General features: G+C 38.9%; 1 protein-coding gene across 1 annotated transcript in view; it reads left to right on the top strand.

The window, feature by feature from the left end:
* osbpl6 (oxysterol binding protein-like 6) overlaps positions 1 to 13,828 on the top strand; it is an 80,606-nt gene extending 66,778 nt beyond the window's left edge. Inside the window, exons 16-23 of the mRNA XM_056465649.1 lie at positions 1,842 to 1,979; positions 6,307 to 6,370; positions 6,462 to 6,540; positions 7,751 to 7,895; positions 9,028 to 9,172; positions 9,934 to 10,060; positions 12,060 to 12,182; positions 12,988 to 13,828. Coding sequence (XP_056321624.1) covers positions 1,842 to 1,979; positions 6,307 to 6,370; positions 6,462 to 6,540; positions 7,751 to 7,895; positions 9,028 to 9,172; positions 9,934 to 10,060; positions 12,060 to 12,182; positions 12,988 to 13,096 — 930 coding nt within the window. The 3' untranslated portion in view covers positions 13,097 to 13,828. The remainder of the gene's footprint in view (positions 1 to 1,841; positions 1,980 to 6,306; positions 6,371 to 6,461; positions 6,541 to 7,750; positions 7,896 to 9,027; positions 9,173 to 9,933; positions 10,061 to 12,059; positions 12,183 to 12,987) is intronic.
* Positions 13,829 to 14,217: the final 389 nt, after the last annotated feature.

The following is a 14,217-nucleotide window of genomic DNA, read 5'->3' as shown; positions in this document are numbered from 1 at the left end:
TTAGTAGCGCTGACGAGGGTGGGCGGAGGTGAGAGCCGCGCGAGCGTTATGCAGCGGGTATTTACAAGTGTGGAGTCCCGTGAAGGAGCTCCAGATGGAGACTGCTGTTTTATGTTTACCTTATGATTAAAGTTGTTGCACGTGCGCTGGTTCCCGCCTCAAAATGAGCGAATTTGAGCCACTTGTACATTAAGGAAGCGTTCAGAAAAAACAAAACACCAGCGAAGGAACTCGACACAGAGGAACATAGACACCTACTGCTATTTGTTCCAATTGATCTATGACATGCACAGTGTCTAGCATTAACGGTATGTTGTAGCGATAACGTAAACAACGAGAAATGCTAACAATTTAGCTACAAATTCATATTTATCAGTCAAACCGCTGTAAACACACCCAGTCTTCAGCAGCGCTGCAGTGTCTCTCTATGCGGACGCTTTCCCTGCGTTCTACATCTCAAATAACCAACTCTCAAAAGAAATGAGAACGCTTCATATCACTTACGCATGCTAATAACCCCAATGTATGTGGAAGACACTTGTCGGGTGTTATTTTAGAGAGCAGGCGTGAGGTTCAGCTGTGTCCTCTAACAGCTACACTGACTGACAGTGTTTACACTGAGCTGAGGAAAACGTAGTCCTGCGGACGTTTCTGGAGACCGCGAATTATGTAGCCGGAGGTACGTATGGCTGCATTTCGTTTTTTAAGCGAATGCTATGTGGCGGTGTGATGCCGTTCTCTTTCGCACTTGCCGGCTGAGCACTTACCTCCGTGTGGAGGGCTTTCCTGCCGCAATCAGTTTTTCTGATTAGCTCGTTGTGTACGTCGGCGGACTTGAAACGCAGAGAGGAGCTGACCATGACGACGGCGATTGGGTTCAAGTCCGGTGAAGAGCGGTTCCAGAAATTAGGTAAGACTAAAACAGAATCCAAAAAATAAAATGAACGAGTGAACAACAGGGTGAGGATGTGGTAAAATCCGAAAACGTGGTAAAAATCAGACGAGGGCTTTTCTTTTTCTGGACGACTTTGTTGTTGTAAATTGTTGGTTGGGTTTAGGGTAGTAAGCGGGCGGGCGGGTCAATCTGTAAAAAAAGGGAGGGTCGGCCAATTGGCCAGTCGCCCAGTCAATCATTCAGCCAGTCAGACGGACGGACGTTCGACAGCGCCCTCTTGTGGGTTTACGCGAGAACGGCGAGGGCGCAAACGGCGCTCGTGAGAGACGTTCAAGATGCGAAAAAGCTTGCGAAAGATTCGCGAAAACAAAAACTGCAGAAATACACACCTCCCGGGATGTATTTTGCAGTCTCCAGAAACGTCCACGGGACTACGTTTTCAGTGAGCCTGGGTTGTTTACATCTTATAAACACGACCAAGCTTTAATAAGACACTCTGCACCAGCCCTTTAAAGTCATCTGGTGATATCGCAAAGCACATCGCAGAAGAACAAATCATCGCTGTGGCTGTTTTTTCCCAGTGTCGTGCATCACTGCTGTCCAGCGGCTGTAAGTTAACTAACATGTGGAACATTCGTGAGTCAAGGTGAATCGCTGATAGATGTAATTGTGGTGCACTTGTCAATTGATTTGTCTTGAGCATTGTGTGTTTGTGTTGTCAGCGCCTTTCACCTTTGTGTGTGTGTGTGTGCGTGTGTGTGTGCATGTGTGTGTGTGTGTGTGCGTGTGTGTGGATTTAATGCTCTCTGAAGGCACATCTACTCCATTATCTTGTTTCTGTAAGCACCGCTCCGTCTGTATACAGAGCGCACAGTCTATCTGGACGCAGTGGTAATGAGTCTATTGACAGGCTGCTTTGTGTGTGTGTGTGTGTGTGTGTGTGCAGGCCATCGTTGCAGCGTTTGCTGTGTCAGGATATTCCTCCACCTACTATCGAGCGGGTAGCAAACCCTTTAACCCCCTTCTGGGCGAAACATATGAATGTATCCGAGAGGACAAGGGATTCTGCTTCTTTTCTGAACAGGTACACACACACACACACACACACACACACACACACACACACACACACACACACATGCACACACACACACACACACACACACACACACACACACACACACACACACGCACACACACACACACACACACACACACACGCACGAAAACGCAGTCTAATGCACACACACACACACACACACACATATACAAAGACTCGCACACATGCGCACAAACACACACTCAAACTGCAGTGTCTGTTCCAGGTGAGTACCTGTCCTTCACTGTAGCGCTGCAGCACCATCTGCGTGTGTGTGTGCGTGTGTGTGTGTGCGTGTGTGTGTGTGTGTGTGTGTGTGTGTGTGTGTGTGTGTGTGTGTGTGTGTGTGTGTGTGGATTTGTGCGAATGAGTGTTTGTGTATTTGTGCACGTCATTGTGTGTGTGTGTGTGTGTGTGTTTGTGTATGCATGAGAATGTGTTTGTGTGTAGGTTAATGTGTATGTATTAGTGCACATAAGTGAGTGAGTGTGTGTGGGTGTGTGTGTATATGTTTGTGTGCATGAATGTGTATGTATTAGTGTGTGTGTGTGTGTGTGTGTGTGTGTGTGAGTGTGTGTGTGTGTGTGTATGTTTGTGCACATGAATGTGTATGTATTAGTGCACATAAGTGAGTGTGTGTGTGTGCGTGTGTGTGTGTGTGTGCGTGTGTGTGCGTGTGTGTGCGTGTGTGTGTGTGTGTGTGTGTGTGTGTGTGTGTGTGTGTGTGTGTGTGTGTGTGTGTGTGTGTGCGCATCAATAGTCCTCTGGCGAAGCTTCTTCCTGCCTGACTTGAAGAGTGTCTTTGTCAGCAGTGAACTTTCCCACAGGCGTTTGTCATAATGCAGTGTGTTCACAGAGGGAGAAACACACACACACACACACACACACACACACACACACACACTGATAATACTGTAATTCATCACACACGCTATCTCCTGCTGTAACCTGACCAACATGTGTCCCTCTGCTGATGATGTGTGAGAATGAAACCCACCACACAGCGGCTCCTCATCTCACCACTCAGCTGTTTTAGCATTTAAATCAGCTGAATAATTATTTAAATTAAAGGGAGCTATTATGCAAAAATCACTTTAATTTAAATGTTTAACCCCAGTTGTGTGTCAGCAGTGTGTGAATGTCTCCAGCCTCTAATGATAAACATGAGTTAATTGTATTTGTTCTAATCAGACTTGATAGAAACAGTCTGCAGAAACACTTTGATTGACATTCTCCCTTTGTATGATGTCATCAGAGGGGGAAAGCCCCGCCCACTAGTGACCATCTCTCCCTCATTAGCAAAAACAGCCCTGAGTGAGAAGCAGCCATTTACCATTAGAGTTTTGAATCTGCCACTATGCTGACGCACAGGTGTTTGTAGCTCCGCCCTTTTGAAAAGAGCACAATCTCATTTGCATTTAAAGCGACAGTCACCAAATGCCACAATTAGGATCAAAGCCTCAAAGGGTCAGTTTCAGAGAGGTATAAAACATTATCTGTGCGCTATTTTGAGATGAAACTTTACACACACACACGCTAGAGGCCTAAAACTTGGCCGTAAAAAAATGTAAGGCTTGAAATGCAGATCTCTAAAAACAATTAAAAGGACACTCCATTTTGTTTATGAACAGGTTTATTGTACAAGTCTCCTAGAGTTAAACAGTTGACTTGAACCATTTTTGAATCCATTCAGGTGATTTCTTTTTCTGGCAGGGTCACTTTTAGCTTAGCTTAGCATAATGAATTGAATCGGATTAGACCATTAGCATTTTGTTATGATAATTTTGATAATTTTCATTTTGATAATTTCCCATTTAAAGCATATATTAAAAGTATCCTCCCAGCATTAACAGTTGACTTGAAACATTTTTGAATCTATTCAGCCAATTTCTTGTCATGCCATGGTCACTTGTAGCTTAGCTTAGCATAATCTGATTAGACCATTAGCATTTTCTTAAAAATTCCCCTATTGAAAGCTTCTCGTTCTGGTTCAAGTCAACAGGTAATACTTGTAGGATACTTGTAGGATACGCATTTAATAGGCAAAATTATAAAAACTACAAAATTCTAATGAAATGCTAATGGTCTAATCTGATTTAATTCGTTATGCTAAGCTAAGCTAAAAGTGACCCTGCCTGAACAAGAAATCAGCTGAATGGATTCAACAATGGTTCAAGTCAACTGTTAACACTTGTAGGATACTACAGTTTAAATAGACAAAATTATCTAAGCTCTTGTTTTATAACAAAATGCTAATGATCTAAAAAAAACAATTAACACTTGCAGGATACTTATAGGTGTAACACAGGGAGTGACAGACAACTGTAGTTCGGATCCACATGCAGGTTTATTGGGTAGTCAGGCAAGCAAAGGTCAACACAGGTGCAAACCGATGTATAAAGGCAAATCCAGAATCGTAGTCACTATAACAGACGAGAGGTCGGAAGGCAGGCGGCAGACAAGGCTAAGGTCAAAAAACACAGAGAACCAAGAAAACGCGTTGAATTGTCACTTTACAGAAAACAAGACTCAGCAATGTGAATGACTGCGTGTGCTGCTTAAGTAGTGTGGAAATCAGTCCAGAAGCAGCATCAGCTGTGGCAGTCTAATCAGTGGAGACTTGGAGCAGGTGTGTGTGGCATGACTGAATATGTAGTCCATAAGTTGTAGCCCATGTGAATGTGAGTGCTTACCAGCGACCTCTGGTGGTTAGATCACTGGTGAACGTGACAATAGGTAGGCTCACACAGATTCTATGTGCGCAGAAATCTGCTGATTTTTAGCCCACCGTTCAGTCTGTTTATTTACTTGTGTAAATGTGTTTACATTTATATTTATTTTATTTTTGTTATTAATTTTAGTTTTACTATTGACTAATATGAAAATGTTGATATGATTTATTGACAATACAGTTTGTAAAGTCTTTTAATAGTTTTATTATATGAGAGAGACTCGCTTTGTTTACCAAATAAGTGGATTTAATTGGATTTCCATTGTAAAAATTAAATAAAAGTTAAAAAGAAATTATTTTTATTTCATATGAGAAGCTTTTAGTTACGATACTCCCAAAATTATTCAGCATAAATCCACAGATTGTTTACAAAATAAAATTCTGCACAGAAATAGCGAAAAAAAAAATCCACATTTTCTGCCTGACCCTACTCATAGGATATGCTTTCAATAGGAAAAAGTTATCAAAACTCTTTTTTTAATAACGAAATGCTAATGGTCTAATCCGATTCAATTCATTATGCTAAGCTAAGCTAAAAGTGACCCTGCAAGAACAATTTAGAAATCTGCTAAATGCATTCAACAATGGTTCAAATCAACTGTTTAACTCTAGAAGACTTGTAAAATGAGCCTTTGGTGGTCTTCCTTTAATAAATAATGTGCAATTATAAAGGCATAAAATGAACATGAGAGAGTCAGATGATTCAGCCTTGTGGAGTTTGTTGGAAAATGTCGATGTTCTTGATATCTTTGGCTTCAGAATACATGATTTGGCAAATCTGAGCACAAATAGAGACACTGACTCATCACATGAAGCTCAACAGCCAGCGTATGCATACAGCCAAACACATATGCTGCATTTTCTGTTCATCTCTCAAGACAAGATTGTAGGAGCCAAGATGGACTCATCTGTTATTTGCAATGGACTCTTCACATTTCCAGGTTTCTCCAAAGTCGTCATAGTTGGTAAACTTAGAGCGCAGTGAAATGGAGAGTACATCAAATATTATTTAGCATTTCCCTATGCTCAAATAATAAAAGAAAAACTCAATGATAGTGTTATCAAGACTTTCAGAACAAGGAAAACTATAGTGAGAGACTGATAACGGCAGCCAGAAGAGAAAACAACATCACATTTACTGTCCCACAGCCATACACTCTGCATTACAAACACTTTGCTTACACGGAAATTAGTATTTCTTTTTAAGTAATTTAATGCAAAGATGATATAATACAAAGTATAGCTTTATAAATGTACTTACGTTGTTTTAATAATCTAAATATTTAAAACTTTCAAGGATTTAAGATGCTGATGACCGTTAAATGCATCATAACTGTGTTGTGAAAAGGGTCCACACTGCTTTAAATAGGAAACTGATCTAAACTCTTTTTTTGAGCAAATGCTAATGGTCTAATCTGATTCAATTATCTATGCTAAGCTAAGCTAAAAGTGCTCCTGCCTTTCCTGGAGATGGATTCAACAATGGTAAAACTGTAAATTGAGCCAGCAGAAAGTGGAGTGTTCCTTGAATTATTAGTTTCTCTGCATCTCTTTTAATTGTCCCGCTCCATCTGTGCGCAGGTGAGCCACCATCCGCCCATCTCCGCCTGTCACTGTGACTCCCAGAACTTCACCTTCTGGCAGGGTAAGACTGCTCCCGCTCCTCTGCTTTTCTCTCAAACACATTGTATTATCACGTTCAGGTGTGTGTGTATGTGTGTGTGTTTGTACTCCAGACGTCAGATGGAAGAATAAGTTTTGGGGGAAGTCTATGGAGATTCTTCCCATCGGGACAGTGAATGTGATGCTGCCCAGGTGCTGTATCTATTTGTTCATTATTCATAAACACCAGTGTTTACTTTAGTAAAGTACTTGAATTAATCTGTTGTGGTAATTCTGTAGTTGCTATGGCAACACAACAACTATCCTATAGCTACCATAGCAGCCACAGAATAACTATAGTGTTCTGTAGTTGCTATGGTTACACAACAACTATAGTAATATAAACAAATGATGACAGTTTTCTACAACTATAGGGGTATAGTAGGTAGCACAATAACTATAGTATTGTTGTTACCATAGCAACTATAGAATAACCAACAAGTGTTGTTCTATAGTGTTCTGTAGTTGCTATGGTTACACAACAACTATAGTAATATAAACAAATGATGACAGTTTTCTACAACTATAGGGGCATAGTAGGTAGCACAATAACTATAGTATTGTTGTTACCATAGCAACTATAGAATAACCAACAAGTGTTGTTCTATAGTGTTCTGTAGTTGCTATGGTTACACAACAACTATAGTAATATAAACAAATGATGATAGTTTTCTACAACTATAGGGTATAGTAGGTAGCACAACAACTACAGTATAGTATTTTTGTTACCATAGCAACTATAGAATAACCAACAAATGTTGTTCTATAGTGTTGTGTAGTTGCTATGGTAACGTAACAACTATTCATTCATTCATCATTCATTTTCTTTTCGGCTTAGTCCCTTTATTAATCCGGGGTCGCCACAGCGTAATGAACCGCCAAATTATTTATTCAGCGGATGCCCTTCCAGCCACAACCCATCTCTGGGAAACACATAACAACTATAGTAAAATAAATAAATGATGAGTTTTCTACAACAATAGGGTATAGTAGGTAGCACAGCAACTATAGTATTGTTGTTACCATAGCAACTATAGAATAACCAACAAGTGTTGTTCTATAGTGTTCTGTAGTTGCTATGGTAGCACAACAACTATAGTATTGTTTTTACCATAGCAACTGTAGAATAACCAACAAGTGTTGTTCTATAGTGTTCTGTAGTTGCTATGGTAACACAACAGCTATATTAATATAAACAAATGATAACAGTTTTCTACAACTATAGGGTATATTATACTACAATACACCACAGTGAATGGGATGTTGCCCAGGTGCCGTCTCTATCTGTTCATCATCATTATGTGCACACTTCATCACCATTTTTCTCTGTAGCTAACACAGTGGGTTTTATTTGCCTGTGCAGTTACGGTGATCACTACGAGTGGAACAAGGTGACGACGTGCGTCCACAACATCCTGAGCGGCAGACGGTGGATCGAGCATTATGGAGAAGTGACCATCAGAAACACCCGCAACACCACCTGCATCTGCAAACTCTCCTTCATAAAGGTACACACACGTCTGCAGCAGCACACTAGGGTCTGTGTTTGTCACTGAGGACACATCCAGAAAAACACCATAGTCATTTATAGAAATGCCAGTGTTTACTATAGTAAAGTACTTGAATTAATCTGTTGTGGAAGTTCTGTAGTTGCTATGGTAACACACTAACTATAGTATTGTTGTTACCATAGCAACTATAGAATTGCCAACAAGGGTTGTATAGTTGTTCTGTATGTAGTGTTCTGTAGTTGCTATGGTAGCACAACAACTATAGAAATGTTACCATAGCAACTATAGGATTACCAACAAGTTTTCTGTGGTTGTTCTATAGTGTTCTGTTGTTGCTATGGTAGCTCAACAACTATAGAATTGTTACCATAGCAACTATACAATTATCAACAAGTGTTCTATATTTGTTCTATAGTGTTCTGTAGTTGCTATGGTAGCACAACAACTATAGAATTGTTACCATAGCAACTATACAATTATCAACAAGTGTTCTATAGTTGTTCTATAGTGTTCTGTAGTTACTATGGTAGCACAACAACTATAGTATTGTTGTTAGCATAGCAACTATAGAATTACCAACAAGGGTTCTATAGTTGTTTTGTAGTTGCTATGGTAACACATGCACAATAGGAATAAATACACAAATGACCTATTACTGTAGATTTTTTTCAACTATACTATATATTACACTACAATACGCCACAGTTTACTAGGTAAAAACTAAAGTATACTACAGTATTTGCTTTATTTTATCTGTTTATTATTGTCAATACTACAGTATAGAGTAGCATTCATTAACAAAGTGATGTAAATAATATATACAACTTTACTATAGTATGGTTAAATAAACTATAATGTTACTTAAGCAGCCTTTCAGGGAGAAAAGTCCCCAATGAGTCTTCATTATCTACATTTATTTTACATGCTCTTACATCAATATATACATCGCATATAAAAGTAACGATATGATTATTTTCAAGGACATATTTTGATGTTCGTATGTGTGTGTGTGTGTGTGTGTGCGTGTGTGTGTGTGTGTGTGTGCGTGCGTGCGTGCGTGCGTGCGTGCGTGCGTGTGTGTGTGTGGGTGTGTGTGTGTGTGTGTGTGTGCATGCGTGCGTGCGTGCAGGGAAACTATTGGAGCTCGAATGTGAACGAGGTGCAGGGGTCAGTGATGGACCAGGAGGGCCGGGTCATTCACAGACTGTTCGGAAAGTGGCATGAGGGTCTATACTGCGGAGTCCCGCCTTCAGCCAAATGCATCTGGAGACCAGGTACACACACACAGTCCAGAATGAATCCTCACCATGAGCTGAATGAATGCAGAGATTACAAATGACAAAATCTAGTAGCAGTGCGATTGGGTTGGATATCGGCTCTGGTGAAAGGCGTGTGTTGGCTTAGTGTCTCTCCAGTGCTGATATACAGCCATATTGCACTGTTACTCATGTGATATTGCGTTTATTCAACAGTTCAACGTCATAATCATGTTTATTAAAAAGAAACTCAAAACCCTTTTATATCAGGAACTACTTTCTTCCGCCATTCATTTACATCTGCAGCTGATGTCAGAACAGCAGAAACCGTTGCTAATTCCCCAACGTCACTTTACAGCTAGTGTTTGAATGATTCTCTAGCGTAATGTCTAAAGTGATGACAAAACAGCTGATTTTGCTCACATTTTAAGATTATAAGGCTGAACAGCATGAAATGCCATCAGTCTGCAGAGATTTAAAATGTTGCCCAGCGAAAGAGAATGATGAATGTGTTTTGATGGGCCAGTATGTAAGTTTCCAGACACTGTGACTGAATCACTGAAGTAAACACCACTCAGATGTGCTGTCATTTAATAAAGTACAGCTTAATGCCAGTATGAAATATTGATGATGATTAAACCTTCATAATTCAGCAGTCATGAGCAGCTCACAACACCCTTCACAGCTCTCAGATGTGTGTCTGTTAATGCTAATGACTGCTGTGCGTGTGTGTGTGTGTGTGTGTGTGTGTGTGTGTGTGTGTGTGTGTGCGTGTCCAGGCTCTATGCCCACAGATTACGAGCTGTACTACGGCTTCACCAGGTTTGCAGTGGAGCTGAATGAGTTTTTCCCAGAGATGAAGGAGCTGCTGCCGCCTACTGACGCTCGATTCAGACCAGACCAGAGGTACAAACACACTCAATCTACACACTTTTCAATCTTGCTTAACTGTTTTTATAGGTCAGCTTTTTCTAGATCCTTATATCTTTATTTATTTTAGAGTTTGATCAGATTCAGAATGAGCTTTATTGGATGTTTTTGTGGTTTTCAGACGCTCATACATGCATATCAACACAAGAAGACAGAAAGACATTTACATAAGTGGAAAATAAAGTAAATAATATAAATTATACAGTTATCTAGATGGTTTATATTGCATCTAGATGATCTATGTGCATTATCATGATTATATATATATGTTTATCATGTAAAGTGCCTATGTAAAGTGAGAAACTGAATGAACACTGCCAGAATTCTGTAGCAGCCATTCTTGACCGTCTATATAAGACTGTACTGAGTTTACAAAGGGATTGTCATTGGACGAGTTGATTTGTTAGTTTTTTGACAGAAGAGTTCACATTTGATTTGGGCTTTTTGGACGAGTACGGACTCACTTACACAAAACACATTATATTATTACAATACACTACTGCTCCATTGTTTTTCAATGTAAACACACACCTAATGGACTATTATACTTGCACATGAGCGCAGTTTTTTTTAAGTTGCGTCAAGTTAAAATGAACTTCATATTTTACATAATTTATCAGTGTGAGTTTCAAAGCTGTGGACCAATCAGGAGGGCTTGGATGCAGGGCAAGCGTTGCAGACTTCTGTTTACATTCGCTCTGGGTTGTTGCAAGAAGGGATACAGCTGTGGCCGGAAGTTGAAAATAATTATTTATATTATTTATTAAATTATCCATTAAATGTATTTTATAAGCCTCCACCCCAAGCCTAAACCCAACTATCACAGTAATGTAAAAACAGTAATTATACCAAGTATTATTCATATTATTTATTATATTACTCATTTATTAATGTCTACCCCTACCCCAACCCTCAAAGTATTATAAAAACAGTCATTTTATCAAGTATTATTCATATTATTTATTATATTACCTATTTATTAATGTCCACCCCTACCCCAACCCTCAAAGTAATGTAAAAACAGTAATTTTATCAAGTATTATTCATATTATTTATTATATTACTCATTTATTAATGTCTACCCCTACCCCAACCCTCAAAGTATTATAAAAACAGTCATTTTATCAATTATTATTTATATTATTTATTATATCACCCATTTATTAATGTCTACCCCTACCCCAACCCTCAAAGTATTATAAAAACAGTAATTTTATCAAGTATTATTCATATTATTTATTATATTACTCATTTATTAATGTCTACCCCTACCCCAACCCTCAAAGTATTATAAAAACAGTAAATTTATCAAGTATTATTCATATTATTTACTATATTACCCATTTATTAATGTCTACCCTTACCCCAACCCTCAAAGTATTATAAAAACAGTAATTTTATCAAGTATTATTCATATTATTTACTATATTACCTATTTATTAATGTCCACCCCTACCCCAACCCTCAAAGTATTATAAAAACAGTAATTTTATCAAGTATTATTCATATTATTTATTATATTACTCATTTATTAATGTCTACCCTTACCCCAACCCTCAAAGTATTATAAAAACAGTCATTTTATCAAGTATTATTCATATTATTTACTATATTACCCATTTATTAATGTCTACCCTTACCCCAACCCTCAAAGTATTATAAAAACAGTAAATTTATCAAGTATTATTCATATTATTTATTATATTACCCATTTATTAATGTCCACCCCTACCCCAACCCTCAAAGTATTATAAAAACAAATATTATTTATATTATTTAGTAAAATGAGTGTTTCCCAGTACTGGGTTGCGGCCAGAAGGGCATCCGCTGCATAAAACATATGCTGGAATAGTTGGCGGTTCATTCCGCTGTGGTGATCCCTGATTAATAAAGGACTAAGCCGAAGGAAAATGAATGAATCTGAACTGTATAGAGTGAGTCTGAGAGTTCTCATGTGCTTTAATGTGTCCTGCAGGTTTCTGGAGGAGGGAAACGTCCAGATGGCGACGGCTGAGAAACAGCGAATCGAGGAGCAGCAGAGAAACAGGAGGAAGTGGATGGAGGAGAACAACATCAAACACCAGCCGCGCTTCTTCAAGTCAGTGCACTTCTGTCTGTGCACTCTTAAAATAACACTGGGTTGCTTTAACACAACATTGGGTCATATATGGACATTAGGTTAATTAAAATTAAAACAGCCGATCTTCGGGTCTGACTGGAGCACTTTTAGCTTAGCTTAGCATAATTCATTGAATCGGATTAGACCGTTAGCATCTCCAGTCAACTGAAAATGAAAAGTTGTTATTTTTCTAGGCTGATATGGCTAGAACTATACTCTCATTCTGGTGTAGGAATTTTGCTGCTGTATCATGATGTTAAGCAGCACTGTTATTAACCAGGAGACTATTTTCCGGCGCTGCGTAATATCACTGCTCCTGCTGCAGCCATGGTATGGCAGCAAAGTTCCTTGATTATTATATAATAGTTCTTAGCCATATGGGAAATGTCAACTTTTCATTTTCCGTCTGTCTTACTACACGTTGTAATCGATGTTTAAATAGGAAAATTATCAAACCCATTGTCATTTTTGAATGAGAGGCTAATGGTCTAATCTGATTCAATGATCTATGCTAAGCTAAGCTAAAAGTGCTCCACCAGAACCTGAGATCAGCTGAATGGATTCAAAAATGGTCAAACTGTTTAACTCGGAAGCTGTAAAATGAGCATATTTCCAAAACAAGAGGAGTGTTCCTTTGAAATAAGATTTGGGTTTGTCCATATTTGACCCAAAATTGGGTTAAGACAACCCATTATTTTAAAGAGTAATGACCTGCTCATACAAATTCCACTGGAATGCTAAAAATGTTGAGCTGAATACAGTGTGTGTTTGCTGTGTGTAACAGGAAGGTGATGGACAGTAACCAGAGGGAGAGATGGGTGTCCAACAGCATGTACTGGGAGCTGCGCAAGGATCCAGGCTTCCTGAAGCTAGAAAACCCTGAGCTGTGGTAAAAGCCAGAGTAAAACCCTAAGGCCACTCGCTTTACTATGCAGCCTGGGACTGTAGCTTTGGACCGAACGTGGAGCGACGGTGACAGAGAGAGACACAGCGTCCACATGTTGTGTCCTTGCCTTAAGACGTTTTACGCTTTTAGTGAAATCCCACACTGTTAAAGAAATGCAGATCCTACTCAGAGTTTTAGACTCGTCTCTAATCCAAATATCTGAACACTGGAAAATCAAGAAGCATTTCTAGACAGGCTAAAAATATTCTGTTTTCCGAGTCAAAATTGAGTGTTTTCAGGAGCAGGGATGTTCATAAGGCTCATGAAACCTTTATAATCCTGATATGACACGTGCTGAATGTAAATGAGACTTTATGCATGCTTATAACAACTGTTATCAAGTGTTATTCGCTGAGTTATGACATTTTAAATGCAAAGATGATATTGTTTGTTAATATGACTTGACATAAATACATCACAACCTGTTTTTATGGTTGTCATGAAGCCAAACACATGTCATTAATATATTTTTGACCTCACCTACAGTGCTACAAGCTGAAGTTGTCATTAAAATGTCAGTAAATATTAACGATACTCTTAAAAATGATTTGACAGTGTAATCAGACTTTTAATGAGACATTATGCTGACAAAGACAGTTTGATCCACTGAACACGTGACCAGAAACGTATTCATGACACAATTATAATGCATGTTTGTGACAGATTTATGACAAGTTCTGTTGTCTTGGTAACGTCAAGTTGTCATAAAGACAAAAACAGGTTGTGATGTAATTGTTTATGTCAAGTTTTCATAACAAACACTGTCATCTTTGTATTTAAAATGTCAATACTGACTCTTAAGCTGGATTTATACTTTCGCCTGGCGCCGCATCGTGCACCTCAGCTGACTGCGCAAGCACCTCGCGAAACAGACAAGGCTTTAGTACTTGCTGCGTTCGCCATTGTGATATTCTTTAAAACGACAGGGGGCGTTTAAAAGAAACTGACCATAAAGTCAGACGGATAAACAGAGAAATTTCCGGAACTACATCATATCATTAATATCATACAATTTTTTAAAACGAATTATCTTTATTGATGGCGGACTCGGGTACAGTTCACGGGTGC

Source organism: Danio aesculapii, chromosome 9 (assembly GCF_903798145.1).
Source record: "Danio aesculapii chromosome 9, fDanAes4.1, whole genome shotgun sequence".
Taxonomy (NCBI): Eukaryota; Metazoa; Chordata; class Actinopteri; order Cypriniformes; family Danionidae; genus Danio; species Danio aesculapii.
This window is presented reverse-complemented; position numbering and strand designations above follow the sequence as displayed.